At 45.0% G+C, this 17,606-nt stretch overlaps 1 protein-coding gene across 2 annotated transcripts in view; it reads right to left on the bottom strand.

Annotated features, from left to right (window-relative positions):
* Positions 1–17,606, bottom strand: part of AK5 (adenylate kinase 5) — a 292,878-nt gene that overhangs the window by 11,118 nt on the left and 264,154 nt on the right. For both annotated transcript variants that reach the window (XM_050805099.1, XM_050805103.1), the window contains exon 13: positions 13,088–13,279. In XM_050805099.1, the coding sequence (XP_050661056.1) occupies positions 13,088–13,279 (192 nt within the window). The remainder of the gene's footprint in view (positions 1–13,087; positions 13,280–17,606) is intronic.

Here is a 17,606-nt window from a genome sequence, read left to right as displayed (position 1 = left end):
TTTGAGTTTTTACCTGACTTCTTGAAGGAAAAGTAGAGCGGTGATGATATTTCTACCCAGCAGTCAACAGAACATATTACTAAATGAAGAAAGCAATTACACTGCTTTGGGAATTACACATTTTGTTTACTCTTTCTCTTTAGTTCCATGGATTTGTAAATCATAAAACGGTTGGCTGGTCTAAACATTGCCTATGTCTAGTGGTGTTTTTCCTGAATTTTCCCACACGGTTGAAACCATTGCTAGAGTCTCATTTTATTTTTCATGTATTGGCACCATGGAACCTCTGGGACAAAGCCAAGCTGTTACAGCGTGGTTTAGTATCACGCTCTGTGTGCCAGCACCTTCCTTTTCTAATCTTGCCCCCTGTTAAACAAGACACAGCCTCACACCACAGGGATCCCTAACTGCCAAAGGATAACAGCAGCGGCTCAGCAAGGCAGACCTGAGTGTGCAGAACCTGGGCATGGTCTGGGGAAAATCATCAAATGCAGTTTTCAAAAGTTGGGGTTATGTAAAAGGCTGCTCATAGGGGGTCATCCAGTTCACATATCCAGTCAGTCCACATAGTTCTCATTATCAAGGCCATAGAAAGAAGGAGGACTATATATACATTGACTTTAGAGAGATTTAAGGACAAACTTCAGCAAAAATATAAGGATGATTTATAATCAGCACATTAATGGTTTCTCTAAATAGGACTTCCCATAGTTCGCGCAGCTTGTCCACTTACACGTTTTAAGTAACTGTTTTTCCTTTTCTCTTTCTCTCCGTTCTGCCTAAAGTTTTGAATAACATCTTTTAGCAGATATGAAAAAAAATCATCCTTTCTAAAATGATCTCTCTAAAACACCTGCTCAATCATTTTCCTGTTTAAAAGTTTCTCAGTGCTTCCCTCCTAGAACTTGAGTACTTTCAGGATTCAGTCCAAACATCCTTGGGTAGGCTAGAACTATGCAATATGGTGTAGCCCCTAGCCACACATGGTTTCGGAGCACTTGAAATCTGACTAGCACAAGAAAGGAACTGAATTTTTAATACTGTTTAATTAAAATTAATCTAAAATTTAAACCTGGTATTTGACCCAATTTTTGGAAAATGAAAAACTATCTTTGGAATGACTTGGGTATGTGAAATCTACTTTTCAACTGTAAATTTTATGAAATATAAATATAGTTCCAGTATTTTTTATGGAAACTTAGCAGCTAAATTTGAGGTAAAGCCCTAAGTACCAGATTTTGAATACATAGTTCATAAAAAAAAATGTAAAAATATTTCATTAAGAATTTTACGGCTGGGCACGGTGGCTCACACCTGTAATCTCAGCACTTTGGGAGGCCGAGGCGGGCAGATCAAGAGGTCAAGAGATTGAGACCATCATGGCCAACATGGCGAAACCCCATCTCTACTAAAAATGCAAAAATCAGCCAGGTGTGGTGGCGTGCACCTGTACTTCCAGCTACCCGGGAGGCTGAGGCAGGAGAATCGCTTGAACCCAGGAGGTGGAGGTTGCAGTGAGCCAAGATCGTGCCACTGCACTCCAGCCTGGTGACAGAGTGAGACTCTGTCTCAAAAAAAAAAAGAGAGAGAATTTTATATTGATTACATGTTGAAATGATACTTAGGCTATATTAGGTTACATAAAATATATTGTTAAATTAATTTCACCTGTTTCTTTTTACCTTTCTTTGTTTATGTGTCTACTAGAAAAGTTTAAATTATACATGTGGCCCACATTATATTTCTTTTGACAGTGCTGAGCTAGCAAATGTATTGAATGCAGGAGGAATGAATGAATGAATGAATGGATTCAAAGTCCTTTACTGCTTGCTTCAATCTTGCTCTTTAGTCTCATCTGTCACGACTTTAATTCATCTGTTTGGCACTTCATCTGGGCCAGCATTCCTGGCTCTTTCACGAGTCAGTGGCTTTGTTCCCTCTCCTCCATCTGGCTTGAGTTTCTCTTCATCCTTTAGGACCCAGCTCAAATGTCCTCTTTTCTCTGAAGTCTTTACTTACCTCCCCAGGCCTGAGCTCTGTGCTCCTAAAGGCCTGGAGCATTCTGTAGATCCTATTACGGCACCTACCACTTCGCTGGGGTTTCATGTGTCACAGAGTTTCACAAGTCTGTTTTGTTTTGTTTTGTGTAGAGACGGAGTCTCACGCTGTCGTTCAGGCTGGAGCGCCGGGGTGCGATCTCAGTTTACTGCAACTTCTGTCTCATGGGTTCAAACAATTCTTGTGCCTCAGCCTCCTCCCGAGTAGCTGGGATTACAGATGCACACCGCCACACCCATCTAATTTTTGTATTTTTAGTAGAGAGAGAGTTTCACCATGTTGGCCAGACTGGTCTCGAACTCCTGACCTCAAGTGATCTGCCCTCCTCAGCCTCCCTAAGTGCTGGGATTACAAGCACATGTCTTTTCCTATGAATTCCCAGCATTAAGTGGCATGCCTTGGACCTTAGAGATGCCCAGTAAATGTCTGCTGAGCATGTCAAAGATTTTACATAGAATAGCGCCAATTCTTTGCTGGTAGAATTCATGTCAGTGACTCTAGGAGGGGTTCTGAGTTAAAGTGGACCTTAGTGAAGGGGGTGCCGTAAGATGGGCAAAGGCAAAATCTGTTATGTGATTATCACAACCACAGAGGAAGAAATCAAGAATGTGTACAGATGAGTCAAAAGGGCCTGGAATTCTCTTCTGCTTGCTGTTTGGGGAGGAGACATGCATGCAGCAAGCACAATTCATTTCAGCAGGACCGCAGGGGTGCAAACGGTATTGCACTGAATCAAAAGGTCTTTGCAGGAGTCTGCTGAAGGTCTGACGATCAGGAAGGAAAGGGGGTGGAGAGAAGACTATTTTAAGCAGAGTCATAAAGAAAAAGTCTCTTAAGTCTTTCAGAACCAGATGGAAGATTTATGCTTCATTTGTCAAGTGAGAGGACAGAACCTTAGGGTTCCTCTACGTCACTCTCTCCTTCGGGCACACCTTTCTCTTCACTGCACCAGCAGGAGGGAGGGCTGTATCTAAATCTAGGTTTCTAGTTGTCAACCGAGGCAGGCCCAGATGAAATGTAGGGACGCTTCAGACTTGAAACTGATAAGCACCCCCAGCGAAGGTGGGGCACTGATAAAGGAGGGCAAGCAGCAAGGAGCTGGGAAATTCCAAAGCGTAGTTACACTTCAAAGAACTCTTTCCAGGGCAACATGGAGAGCCAGGGGAGCAGAAATGAATGGGTTTAAAGAAATCAGCCTCTGCTTAAAATAGCTCAGCAGTCTCTCCTACTAGAAAAAAATCTAAGTAAGCATGTCTTTTCACCACATAGTTGTTAGTAGTAGACAAAAACAACCAAACTAAACTAGAAACAACCTAGTTCAATAAACTATAGAACATCTATATTGTGGCATATTATATAGCTATGAAAAAGAAAACAATATTGTGATGTGTTGACCTGGAGGTGTTTTGCAGAAATGTGTACAGCTTGGTAGTATTTGCATGAAATCACACTCCCCATCATGGTTGTGTGTGTGTGTGTCTGTAGTAAACAGTTTGATTTCAGAGAGAAAGAATGAGGGGCTGGGGGAAAGAAGAGAAGAAAGAGAGAAAGAGAACAGGAGGAGGAGGAAAAGGAGGAAGGGAGGAGAGGTGGAAAGATACACAATAAGCTGTTCACATTGGTTATTTGAGGGAAGCAAGGTTGTGAGGAGCATTGTGAATTTTGTGTGTGTGTGTGTGTGTATATATAGTCATGCACCGATAACAATGTTTTGGTCAATGACAGACTGCTTATACAATGGCAGTCTCATAAGATTATAATGAAGCTGAAACATTTCCAGCACCTTGTGATGTGGTAGCCATCAATGTCAGAGCGCAACGGATTACTCATGTGTTTGTGGTGATGCTGGTGTAAAGAAATCCACTGTGCTGCTGGTGTTGTAAAAGTATAGCACGTACAATTATGTAAAGTACACAGTGCTTGATAATGATGATAAACGACTATGTTACTGGTTTATGTATTTCCTATATTATACTTTCAATTATTATTTCAGTGTGCATTTTTTCTACTTGTTAAAAAAGAGCTAACTGTCAAACAGCCTCAGGCAGGTCCTTCAGGAATGTTCCAGAAAAAGGCCTTGTTATCAAAGCAGGTGACAGCTCCAGGCATGTTACTGCCCTGAAGACCTTCCAGTGGGCAAGATACGGAGGTAAAGACAGTGGCATGATGATTCTAACCCCGTGTAGGCAGGCCTAGGTGAATATGTGTGTCTCCATCTGAGTTTTTAAGAAAAAAAAAGCTTAAAAAGTAAAAAAAGATTTTTTTAAATAGGAAAAACCTTATAGAATAAGGATATAAAGCAAAAAATACTTTTGTACATCTGTACGATGTGTTTGTGTTTTAAGCTAAGTTCTATGAAACAGTCAAAAAGTGAAAAAATGTTAAAAGCTTATAAAGTAAAAAGGTTATAGTAAGCCAAAGTTAATTTATTATTGAAGAAAAATATTTTATAAATGTAGCATAGCCTAAGTATACAGTGTTTATAAAGCCTACAGTAGTATACAGCAATGTCCTAGGCCTTCACGTTCATTCAATGACTCATCCGGAGCACCTGCCAGTCCTGAAAGCTCGATTCATGGTAAACACTCTATACAGCAAGTTTACCACTGACATTTTTTATTCTGTATTTTTACTGTATCTTTGCATATTTCGATATGTTTAGATACACAAATGGTTACCATTGTGTTACAACTGCCATGGTCTTCACTACAGTGACAGGCTGTAGTGTGTAGTGAGCTATACCATCTAGGTTTCTGTAAGTACACTCTCTGATGTTTGTGCAACGACAAAATTGCCTAATGACGCATTTCTCAGATTATATCCCTACTGTTAAGTGATGCATGACTGTGTGTGTGTGCGTGTGTGTGTACTCGTACATACACACATAAATATATACAGTCTACTCTCTGTATCCAAAGTACTGCACCTGCAGATTCAACTAACCAGAGATCAAAAATATTCCCTCCATCATCCCTGCTCCTACCTTGTATGGAATCTGGCCAGCATCCTGATACAGCTTCCCAGCTTCCCACTAAAATACTTGTGAAGACCCCCCAAAATGAGAATAGTCACAAGAATTCTGAAGACTTGGACTGCTCGCTATTACCAGGGGTTCATGTCTGTGGTCCCAGCTACTTGGGAGGCTGAAGTGGGAGGATTACTTGGGCCCAGGGAAGTTGAAGCTGCAGTGAGCCGTAATTGCACCACTGCAAACCCGACTGGGCAACACAGAGAGACCCTGTCTCAAAACAACCAACCAAAAAACCAATAGAGCTATGTTTATTGATTTTTTGGTAGAAAAATACTTATTATGACTTAAATTATGTCCAGTGAAACTGTCATTTGTGCGTGAAGCCACTATAATGGCATTCTCAGATATTCACTAAGAAATTGAACTAAAAATTAGTTACTTTAGCCAACTGAAAGAAGAATCAAAATTAAGAATTTGGTATAGAGAACTCAAGGCATAAAAGTAATTTTGGGTTTTCCTTTACTTGTGTTAGACTCCAAACTTGGGAATCCAGTAGATTTTGCAACCAGGCGGTGAAATGTGACCTTATGGTACCTTCTGCTTCCACTTTCCTCAGTAATACCAGAAACTGCAGGAACTTCTCACTCTTCGTGCCTCAATTCATAGGGCTTCTCCTGACAGCATGGTGACCAGAACAAGGAGGACCATTGCATTTCAGGACTTAATGGAAACGGTCAAACTATTTACAAAGTTGAGACATCGCAGCAGCAGAATCACTGAGGAAAAAAGCTTATTATCTCCTCTACAAAAGCAGAGTTGCCAAGGAACTTGATTTTCTGTGTCTGTAAAACTCATGTTTAACGAGTCACTGGGCTCTCTTTTTATTTTTTTAATCAGTTAACAGTAGCAAACAACGCAGGGACAGATATAGTCTGTTATCAGACCTTCTTCATCTATGGCCTGGGGTGTTTCTGCGCTAATTATGCCATGAACAAAATGTACATAAAAAATGGAAAAAACAAAATGTAAGGAAATATAATGTTCATTGGTGATTATCTTCGGGTGGAAGAATTCTGAATAATTTTAATGTTTACCTTTATATTCTTACATTTTCTAGTTTGTTTCTTTTTTAAACAATGTGTAGTTGTTACTCGTGTACTTAGTTAAAAAAGAGGCTTTAAATATCATTTAATACAATTCTGCCTGTGCCACTTGAGAGAGCTGTTTCTGTGGTTTCTCTCAGCTCACAACAAGCCCTTCTCTCTGGGTATTCCTTGTCCTCCATCTGCTTCACAGGGAAGAGTCCCAGGTAACCATGTTTATATCCGTCAGGTCCTAATCCAAATGCTACCTCCTCAGACTTTCCAAACCGCTGCCCGCAGTGCTCACTCCCAGCAACGCATTCTGTTTTGTTTTATCCACAGAACTTGTTAGTGGTTGCTTTATTTTCTTGTATACTATTTGTCTCTTTTTCGTTATTTTTTTTTTTTTTTTTTGAGACCGAGTCTCGCTTTGTCACCCAGGCCAGAGTACAATGGCGTGATTTTGGCTTACTGCAAACTCCGCCTCCCGGGTTCAAGCAATTCTCATGCCTCAGCCTCCCCAGTAGCTGGGATTACAGATGTGCACCACCACGTCCAGCTAATTTTTGTATTTTTAGTAGAGACGGGGGTTTTGCCATGTTGCCAGGCTAGTCTCGAACTCCTGGCCTCAAGTGATCCACCTGCCTTGACCTCCCAAAGGGCTGGGATTACAGGGGTGAGCCACCATGCCTGGCCTGTTTTTCTCTTTTCAGTGAGGGGCTTTGTCACGTTGACTACTGTGTCCCCAGCACCAACTGTTGGGTCCCAAACATACCATATGCACTCAGTAAAGTACACAGGAAACAGGAAAAACACAGGAACACAGGAAAAAGCTCCCCCGTGACCCCAGCTGCCTGTCTATAGCTAAGAGGGCCAAGAAGACCCTGAGCAAAGCAAGGCCAACCACATCATTTCTCTCAGGAATCTGGAACTGCGAATCACAGTGCCGTGGTAACGTACAAATGCGAAAGCTGTCAGGTGGGCATATTCTGGCTTGTAGGCCAGAGAAAGAAAAAAAAAAAAAACTGGCTTAGAAAGGCGTTTGTGAAGCAGTGGGGAGCACTGGGAGCTTTTTAGACCTGATCCCACACACCCTCTGGAGCCTTCTGTGCCTCAGTCTTGAGTCTTCTAACCTTATAAAAGTTCTGCATTTCAGGTTAGGCCAACAGGAGTTGGCACCTGTTACCTACAACCATGGAGTCTGGCTCAGTATTACCTACAATCACAATCATGTTTTTAAAATTCACAGCAAAAAGGTGTGCTGGAAACGCTCCAAAATGTTTGCCTCTGAGTGGTGGGACTACCCCGTTTTCTATATTTTCTTTGTTTCTTTTTTCTTTTTTTGGAAATAGATCTTGCCAGGCGAGTGCGTGGCACCATCTTGGTTCCCTGCAGCCTCGACCTCCTGGGCTCAAATGATCCTCCCACCTTAGTCCCCTGAGTGGTTGTGACCACAGATGTGTTCCACCATGCCCGGCTAACTTTTGTATTTTTGTAGAAATGGGTTTTGCCACGTTGCCCAGGATAGTCAAGTACTCCTAGGCTCCTGGCTGGGCGTGGTGGCTCATGCCTGTAATCCCAGCACTTTGGGAGGCCAAGGCAGGCGGATCACAAGGTCAAGAGTTCGAGACCAGCCTGGCCAACATAGTGAAACCCCGTCTCTACTAAAAATACAAAAAATTAGCTAGGCATGGTGGTGGGTACCTGTAATCCCAGCTACTCATGAGGCTGAGTCAGGGGAATGGCTTGAACCCGAGAGGCGGAGGTTGTAGTGAGCCAAGATTGCGCCACTGCACCCCAGCCTGGGCGACAGAGCGAGACTCTGTCTCATAAAAACAAAAAACAAAACAAAAAAAATGGACTCCTAGGCTCCAGTGACCCACACTTGCCTTGGTTTTTCAGACTGCTGTGATTATAGACATGTGCCACCACACCTGACCAGTTTTCTATATTTTATAAAGCAAGTATGTGTTACTTTTATAATAATAGACTTGGTAAATTCTAGTAGATCGTGTTCTATCCACTTTAGGAAGAAGAACTGAGAGGTGAAGCACTGAAACGACTCACCAAAGTTGACGAAAGTGTGCCTGGGGCTTTCTGATGCACAGGCCCATATTCCGCCCCCCACCCCGCAGGGGGTCTTTGGCTAGTAACTGTGCTTTTCATCCCCAAATGCTACATTTCAGTCATTTATGCCATAATAAATTATCTCGCTAAGGTGAAAGAAAACTTCTTCCTATAGGCTAACTCTAGTCAGTCGGGGGTGACGGTCCATCCTGCTGTGTTGAGTTAGTTTGTGAGGCAGCGTTCAGACTTGGTAGGAAGTGCCATGACCGGTGAACGCTGCCTGGCCCCAGTGCAGGGAGGTGGGGGATGGAATGGAGCGAATTCTTTCTTGGATGCAGGGTGAAGCTCTGCTTTCTGAGAGGGAGGAAAGCAGGCAGAAAGGGGTACACCTGTATCACGTATACTTCCATCTCCGGTGGGCATGTTATAAGAAATTCTAACTTTATTTTACAAGGATAGCATTATGATGACATAAAGAATAAGGGAGTAGCTGTATACATTCTGCTTTGCTTTAAAAATTCTCTTTGTTCGAAACTTTCTTGCACTTTCTTTAGCGAGCTGGTGGCCACAGGGCTGACTGTCATGGGGCGGGGGACGCGGGTGTCAGCTGATGGGTTCAGTGTCAGCATTGCTGGGTAGAGGCCTGAGGGGTGTGCTTCTGGCCTATGTGTTGGCCCACCCTGTGGCTTTCATTCCTAAATAAATCTCACAGAACTGCTGATTCGTCTCACTTGCTTTCTTGAAGTGCATTCACCAGCCCCACCTAGTTTTAAGAAAGCTCCTTAAGTGACCCAGAGGTCCTCCTGGGTGAGCAGCCCTGTCTTGGATCCAGTGAAACAACAGGGAGGAGGGGCAAACAGTCCAAACAGCATCACAGGAGCAGGCCACAAGCTGTTACTTAGAAACCAAGGGATATTAAGCTGATGCAAGAGGACTGGGCAAAAACCCAGAGGCCAGACAAAGAACGGGCCAGCGGCTTTCTCCCTCTCCAGAGGCAAACAATCCCATCCCCTCCCCTGCTTCTCCTGCAGTCCCCCTCTGTCGTCCTAGCTGCTGGCAAACTCTACGGGCACCTGCAGACAAATCTCTGCTTCCCGGGCCCAGCACACACTGTCTCTATGCTGGGTGTGTAGGGGGGACTGTTCATCTTTGCAGCTGTGTGGGTAGGGGATGGCCCTGGGCAGAGGCAGTGGGACGAAGCAGCCTCCCTGAGGCTCTTGGAGTCCTGAAGGCAGGAGCTCATGTTGCTCTGCAGTCCGGGCTGGAGAGGTTTTACATATTTGTGCAGTGGATCATAATGTTACCTCACCACGTACCCAGCTGCCAGCATCTCCAAAATGCAGGGGAAGTTGAAGAGATGAGCCAAAGGGGACTGCAAACCTCTTTTCCACCATTAAATACAATTTGTAGGAGGCCACTGGTTTGGACTAGGCTCCTGTTCTGGGCCCAACAGACCAAACCAACCAACATGGAGTCATCCGTGCTAAATGAAACAAACAACTTTGGTGTACACACTGTAACAGATGGCTGAGTTTTGGTAGTTACAGCAGCTGAGCTTAAGTCAGTGGTAGGTGGCCAGCTGATTCACGTAAGGCTGTAACTAATTAACCTCTGTTCCTTGCTTCTGTTTTCTAAACATAAATATTGCTTGACCATGTGGCTTATTCTTCAAACATTTTTCTGGTCCTGAGGTCTGCCCAATTCTAGAATCATGAATAAAAGCCAATAAAGATCTTTAAATGTGTTGCAATCTGGTCTTTTGGACACCATTAACTTAGAAAGCTCTAAGGAAGATTCCAGAAATCAGATTTGTCTGAGAACTCAACCCTGCACTTATGAGCAGTCATTTGTGAGTTTGTAGAATTCGGGTTGGAATAATACAACAGAGAGCTAAGAGGGATTTTCCAACTCTAAAAGTGGTTAAATCCTGAATTAGGAATTTTCCCACCTTTACAAATCTTTATAGTGGAAGAAATAGCTTTCTTTCTTTTTTTTTTTATTTTTTGAGACAGGGATGCTCTCTGTCACCCAGGATGGAGTGCAGTGGTGCGATTTCGGCTCACTGCAGCCTCTTTCTCCTGGGTTCAAGTGATTCTTCTGCCTTAGCATCCTGAGTAGCTGGGATTATAGGCAAGCGCCACCACACCAGGAATTTTTTTTTTTTCTTTTTAGATGGAGTCTCACTCTGTCACCCAGGCTGGAGTGCAGTGGCACCATCTCAGCTCACTGCAACCTCCGCCTCCTGGATTCAAGTGATTCTCCTGCCTCAGCCTCCCAAGTAGCTGAGATTACAGGCATGCACCACCGTGCCTGGCTAATTTTTGTATTTTTAGTAGAGATGGGGTTTCACCATACTGGCCAAGCTAGTCTTGACTCCTGGCCTCAAGTGATCAGCCTGCCTTGGCCTCCCAAACTGCTGGGATTACAGGCGTGAGCCATCGTGCCCAGATGGAAGAAATCTTTCTACCTGGGTAACTTCTGTGCATGTTCCAGGCTGCTCAAAAGGCAGAAATCACTAGACAATCTAATTTTGGAAAGGCCTTTGCAGCCCTGAATTCTTAAGACATTGCTCTTATATAATGCACTTTTTGTTTATGTTTTTTGTTTGTCTGAGAGAGAGTCTTGCTCTGTTGCCCAGGCTGGAGTACAGTAGTGCGATCATGGCAAACTGCAGCCTTGACCTCCCAGGCTCAAGTGATCCTCCCATTTCAGTCTCCCAAGTAGCTGAGACCACAGAGATATACCACCACGTCCAGCCAATTTTTGCATTTTTTGGAGAGACGGTCTTGAAATGTTGCCTAGGCTGGTCTTGAAACTCCTGGACTCCAGTAATCCTCCTGTCTTGGCCTCCCAAAGCACTGGAATAACAGGTGTGAGCCACTGCACTTGGCCCTGTTTTTAAAGATCGAAGTCTTTATTTTAAAAATGTGGCAGTCAGAGGTAATACAAAGCACAACAAATAAGTCTCACGTGCACATCAAGTCCTATTAATAGGCAGTAGCTGCCTGGAGTGCTGTGTTGACAAACATTCTCAGGCCACATCTGTTTACTGAGAAACAGTGCTGGGATAAACTAGCAATGGCTGCCATGGATGCGGAAGTGGGGGATGATGGCTCTCATGCCACATATTTTACACTCTGAGTTAAATGGAGAGGCATCTTTCAGACTTCTGTACCCAGTGTTTCTCAGGATTCTGGAAAGCGGACCATTAACAGAGTTAGAAGATAAGAATTATCAATGGTTTCCCCCGAAGGAATCAGTAATGTATCTTCCTCAGAGACAAGTTTGTTATTTATTGACGACGTCTCCTATCCTGTGAACAGCAAGAGATCCCACACTCCCTTCTGTGGTTCGAGTCCTCAGGATTTGGTTCCTGGACAAAAGCTCACTCTGTCGTCCTTATGGATTTGTTCCTGGATACTGTTCTAGCCTCTCAGTGGTCTCCTAGCCTTACCTTCTTGCATCCATTCTCCATAAGGATGATGGATTGAGCTTTCTAGATGGAAATCCTGATTATTCCTGCCCCTTCGGTAGTTCCGATCACTCACAGGACAATTATTTGCTCCCACATATGATCCACCTTCATCTAGTCCTTGCTTGCCTCTCCATCTCCATCTCTCATTCCTCTTTTCCTTGGCACTTTATGTCACAGCCTCATGGAGTTACTTGGTTTTCCTCATCTTCTCCACTTGGGGCTTCTCTGGTGTGGTGTGCACCCCCATTTCAGAGACTCAGCCGAGTCCTCCTCAGGCCACCTTCCTGGATCCTTACACTGGAGGAAAGGGCCCTTGCCACACGCTCTGTGCTTGCTTTGATCTCATTGTGTGATCACACGTTTGTCTCTCTCTCCTAGTGAAACCCTAAGCTATGCAAGGATTCAAGAATCTTATTTATTTGCATCCAAACCACTAGTGCAATTGATGGACTATGGGTGCCTGATACATAGTTATGGGATGAGTGGAAGGATGAGAACTGGGCAGTTTTCCCAAATTCATGAAATTGATGGTGAATCAGCACAGAGCTCATGATCAGTAGGTTGATGCACTCGTTTCCTCACACTATCTTCATTGTTTTACTTAATTACCTGCTCTCCTGGCCCCATATGCAGCCTCTTCTAAAAATGTTGGTTATCACAAGAAATTGAGGCAAAGGAGCCAACAGCCAATTGTGAATGATGTAAAATTACAGAAATTCAAAGTCATTGAATCTTAGCTCTAGTGAATCATCTCACAGTCCAGAGTCAGTGGCAGAGCTTACATCTCATTCATACCTCCCTCCCTCCCTCCCTCCCTTCTCTCCTTCCTCTCTCCCTCTCTCTCTTTTTTTGGGAAAAAGGAGTTGTTTTCAGCAACTATAAGGTCATCTGTGAAAATTATATGACCACCTTTTTATGGTCTATATGATGACAGATATTTAATTTTGATTGAAACAAAAGTGAAGAGTAAGGGATTCATATTTTGGTCCAAATTCTTGTTGTTGTTGTTTTCTTTGAGACAGGGGCTCTGTTGCCCAGGCTGGAGTGTAGTGGCACAGTCTCAGCTCACTACAGCCTCCACCTCTGGGGCTCAAGCAATCCTCCCACCTCAGCCTCTTGAGTAGCTGGGATGACAGGCATGTGCCACCACACCCAGCTGATTTTTTGTAGAGGCGGGGGTCTCACTATGTTGCTTAGGCTGGTCTTGAACTCTTGGGCTCAAGCAATACACCCGCCTTGACCTCCCACAGTGTTGGGGATTACAGGCAAGAGCCACTGTGCTAGGCCTTTAGGCCCCAGTGCTGCAGCTGCGCAGAGTTCTAATTCCCAGATCGCTTAACTAAAATGTTCTCAGCTTTTTCTCTTTTCATTAAAAAAAAAAAAAAAAAGAAAAGGTAAGTGACTTATTTCAGAGGGGAAAGTGAAGCGACTCGCCTTGTGTAGCTGTGTTTTCGTCTCGTAGTAGGCGATCACGGGGATGGACGCTCGGTAGTAGGCTTCCAGGCGCTTGGCGATGGTCTTGGTGGTGTCGTCCGCAGGCGGGCTGCTCTGGCTCCTTTGGAGAAGGCGGTTGGTCATGGTGTCCGCCGAGCAGTCCATACAGATCACCAAGTGTGGGTCTCCAATCTGGAGAAGGGAGGGGAGCACAACACAGTCAGAAGCCTCACCCTGCTGATGTTCTGCAAAGGCCCAGGGCCTCTGCTTTTTCCTTTCTTGGCCTTCTGGTTCCCCTCAAGGTCCCAGCATTACACTGTGGTGCAATTGGGACTGGACTCCATAGCTCCCTCTTCTGTCAGTTCCCTTCCACACGCTGCCTCAGAGCTGCCTCTCGCCCTCAGCTTTTAGGCCACCTCACGTGATGCAGGGGCACATGTGCCACCCACTGCAGCCACTGTCTGTCTTCTGCACTGAGAAGAAAGGAGTATGTATGTGTGAGGGGGTGTTTCCTCTAATGTGAAGCCTTTGCTGACCACCAGAGGCAGAGCTAATCACTTCTCCTAGAAGCCACCACGATATCTTATAACAGCCACAGGTGGCATTCTGTGGCTGTGCCCGTACTGTGTCAGGGGAGTGGGGCATAATGCTTGAGCACACAGAGGCTGGAGTCAGGCTGCTTAGGGTCAAACCCTGGTGTCATGGCTTGTCTCCAGGATGGGCTCTATCAATTCGTTATCTCGCTTTATTCGTAAGCTACTCTCCCACTGAGACACAGAAACACCTTGAATCTGACCTGTAACCGTTTTGATCAACAGACTATAGCGGAAACAATGTCCCTGCTTTTAGAGTCCAGGTCACAAGAAATTCTGCAGTTTCTGTCTGGTTTTGTGGAACACTCGCTGCAGCGGGGAGTCCGCTGCCACCTAAGACGTCCAACTATCCTGAGACTGCCAGTCTGAGAGGAAGGCCAAGCCAGCCATGTGGAGAGGCCATGTGGATGCAGATGCCCACCAGCCCCCAACTGTTTTAGACATCCCAGCCCTGGCTGCAGACATGGATCTCAGCCCCGGCCACTTTCTGAGTGCAATTACATAAGGAACCCCAAGTGAGAACCAGCCCGCTGAGCCCCATAACCTCCAGAACCATGAGAGATAATAACAAATTGTTGTTTAAAGTTTGTATTTTATTTTATTTTGTAAGAGATGGGGTTTTTGCTCTGATGCCCAGGCTGGAGGGCAATGGCTATTCACAGGCATAATTATAGTGCACTATACAGTCTTGAACTCCTGGACTCAAGTGATCCTCTTGCCTCAGCCTCCGGAGTAGCTGGGGCTACACACACATGCCACTGGGCCAGGCTTACATATTGTTAACTGACTTCCTCATTAACTAGAAGTCTCACTCCACTTCTCTGCATCTGAGTTTTCTCATTCATACAATGAGGACGATCATAGGATTGCTGTGAGGATGAAATAAAATTAAATAAGGTAATGTACGTATGCTCCTTGGCATACGGCAGACACTAACGATTCACTATTACGTTTATTTCCTCTATGAGGCTTAGGTTCCCCGTGTGCAGGGATTAAGAATTCTCCGCTCCTAGTCCCAAGTCTTGCACACAGTAGGTGATGAAGAAATGTTTTAATGAATGAGTGATGGTGGTATGATCTGTGGTATGAGTCTTCCATCTCCATATCCTTCTCTTAAATGTTCTTTTGTCTCTGGAACATGCTTACTTTGCATCCTCCTCCAACCCTGGATCAAAGGAAACCATTACTCCCCGTGACCTTGCCACATTCGAGCTGTGAGTAAATGAAGGCTTGCCACCCCTGTAGAAAGTGTGTGGGGTGGGATGAGAACAAAGTTCAGTCAAGAAGAGGATGTTTAGGCAACATGGAGAACTCACAACATCGTGAGTTGCCAGACAGTGTTGGTCAAACATATATCTACCTCCTCTGAGGGGTGTACTTTAAGGAACAGAGTGGAAACACTCTCCAAAATCTACAACAGTGCAATAAACTTCTGGAATAGGTCATGCGACTCTTCTGTCTGTATTAATTGGAAGGAAAAAAAAGAAGAGCATTTGTGCAGCAAGAAAGGCTGGGTGAGGGTTTAGGGAAAAAAATGACCATTGTTCACCAGCAGAGGGCGAGCTTGGGAGGCGGCTTAATGTTCTCCCTGAAAGAACTTCAGGTTAGGGTTGCATGAGGCAGCCAGGCGATTTTTCCAATTGTGGGGTCATTTTCAGGCCACTCGTGGGGACAGGAAAGATAATTCAGGGACACAGGTACAAAGAGAGATTATGTGTCACTGAGCAGGAGCCGGCAACAAATGACCTTTTAGACCAAAATAAGCACCAAAGGGGCAGAGAGGTAGCTTTTTCTTCCACACTGATGTGGAAAGTGTGGCCCCTGGACCAGCACCATGTCTTGGAAGCTTGTTAGAAATGCAGACTCTCAGGCATAACATGCGACCTGCTGAAGCAGAATCTGCTTTTTTTTTTTTTTTTGCGACAGAGTTGTCTCTGTAGCGCAGGCTGGAGTGCAGTGATGTGATCACTGCAACCTCTGCCTCCCAAGTTCAAGCAATCCTCCTGTCTTAGCCTCCCAAGTAGCTGGGATTACAGGTGTGCGCCACCACACCGGGTGAATTTTTGTATTTTTAGTAGAGACAGGGTTTCACCATGATGGCCAGGCTGGTCAAGAACTCCTGACCTCAAGTGATCCGCCCACCTCGGCCTCCCAAAGTACTGCGATTACAGGTATAGGCCACCGTGCCCAGCCTAGAGTCTGCATCTTAACAAGATCCCTCGCTGAGTCTTCACAACATCCTAGTTTGATAAGCTACTCTGCCAAGCCATTTTCCTGTGCCAAAACTAGGGGGTTTGGCCTAAACTCTCTCTCCTGGAATCAGCACTCTCCTCCTATATAAAAAAGCTATCGATCAGTTATTCTATTTGGAAGTGATCTGAACCATTTGTTTTTAATACCTCAATTTTTTGAAATGTTTGAATGAGATACCATTTAATTTTTTTTTTCAAAATGCTTTGCTATATATCATTAGAAAGTCCCCTGGAGTAGCTGTCTGGCTCCCAGCTCTGCTCTGTTATCACCGGACTGTGGTTAGTCTTCAACAGCAAGTAGGCAGGCGAGCAGAGGTGGCTGAATGAATCAGAGACTTCGGAACATTGGCCTGCCCCCAGCATCATCCCGTTGGCATCCTAGGGCTCTGCCACCAGCATCACTGGATTCTCCACGGCCTTTGGTTTTCAGGGGACCTTAGTTAGAACACAAGTGCCCTTGGAAGGGCTGCTGAGGCGCCATCAGCAACATTTCAGCAGCTGGCTAAGCTTCACTGTGCTGAGGGCTTTACAAACAGCCATCCCTTAAGCCCTCTGGCACCCTTGCTGGGAAGTACGATTATTCCCACTTTAAGGATGAGGAAATGGAGACCCTCAGAGGTTAACCTTGCCAAGGTCACTAGGGACTAGTGAGTGACAGGCCTGAAGCAGATGCATGTAACCCCAACGCCTGGTGACCTCACCCTGATGGAGAGAGCCAGCGCCTTCAGAATGAGGCTTGGGCAAGAAGCTGAGTGGGCCAGATGGAACCAGGAGAGAAGAGCAGGGCCATGGGAAAGGGAGTGAGTGGAGAGGGGTGCCTACTCACTTATTTTAGTTTTCAGAAGCCGCCTCTGCTGCCTCTTGGGATCTAATGGGACCACGCTCATCCTTGCATCCCTGAGGGGATGACGGCAGCCCACCAGCACGAGGACATCAGCATCGTGGGCTGTGATCATGGTTTTGCTTTGGTCATTCCAGCAAGTGGAGCGGGAGGAGAAGTTTGCCCTCCTGCCCTCTGACTCCACCCCCACCTTAGTTTTCTTCTGATTAAGTCAGAATGGGTGTTAGCCCATGTTTACCAGTGGGCAGGAGCTCTCCATGCCATCCAGGAACTCTCTTTGTTGAGAATAACAACTATCTTATTCTTGGTGTGTGTCTCAGTTTCCTCATTTAAAAATGAGGATAATAATAGTGTTTGACTCACAGGACTATTGTGAGGGTTAAATGAGTTTGTACATGTAAAACCCCTGATCCATTTCAAACACTACATAAATGGAGCTAATGTTATTTAAGGCGGGCTTGGCAACATAGTCATCTTTTGAACTGTAAAGTATCCCACTGGTCAGATTTAGGTCTAGAAAGAGTCAGTGGCTTCACTCAGGCTTTTAGCCTAAGTCACACGCTCCAGCATGTCTACCAGAGTCTCCCTACGCTGGCAGGAAAGGGCCGTGGCTGAAAAGAAAGTGGCGTGCCTACTTCTCATTTGCTCTCACCTTGAGGTATGTCCCCTTGGGGGAACCTCACTAGAGGAGGAATATCTGGGTCATTCCAGCATTCCTGAACACACAACCCTAACGATAGTAATACTACTCAATTGATATATACCTTCTCCCCCCACACCGCCATTACGCAGCTCTAAGTTCTGCAGCGAACCAGGAACCAGAAGAAGAGAGC

Source organism: Macaca thibetana, chromosome 1, assembly GCF_024542745.1.
Source record: "Macaca thibetana thibetana isolate TM-01 chromosome 1, ASM2454274v1, whole genome shotgun sequence".
NCBI classification, from domain to species: domain Eukaryota; kingdom Metazoa; phylum Chordata; class Mammalia; order Primates; family Cercopithecidae; genus Macaca; species Macaca thibetana.
The sequence above is the reverse complement of the archived record's forward strand: the minus strand, read 5'-3'. Positions and strand labels throughout refer to the sequence as shown.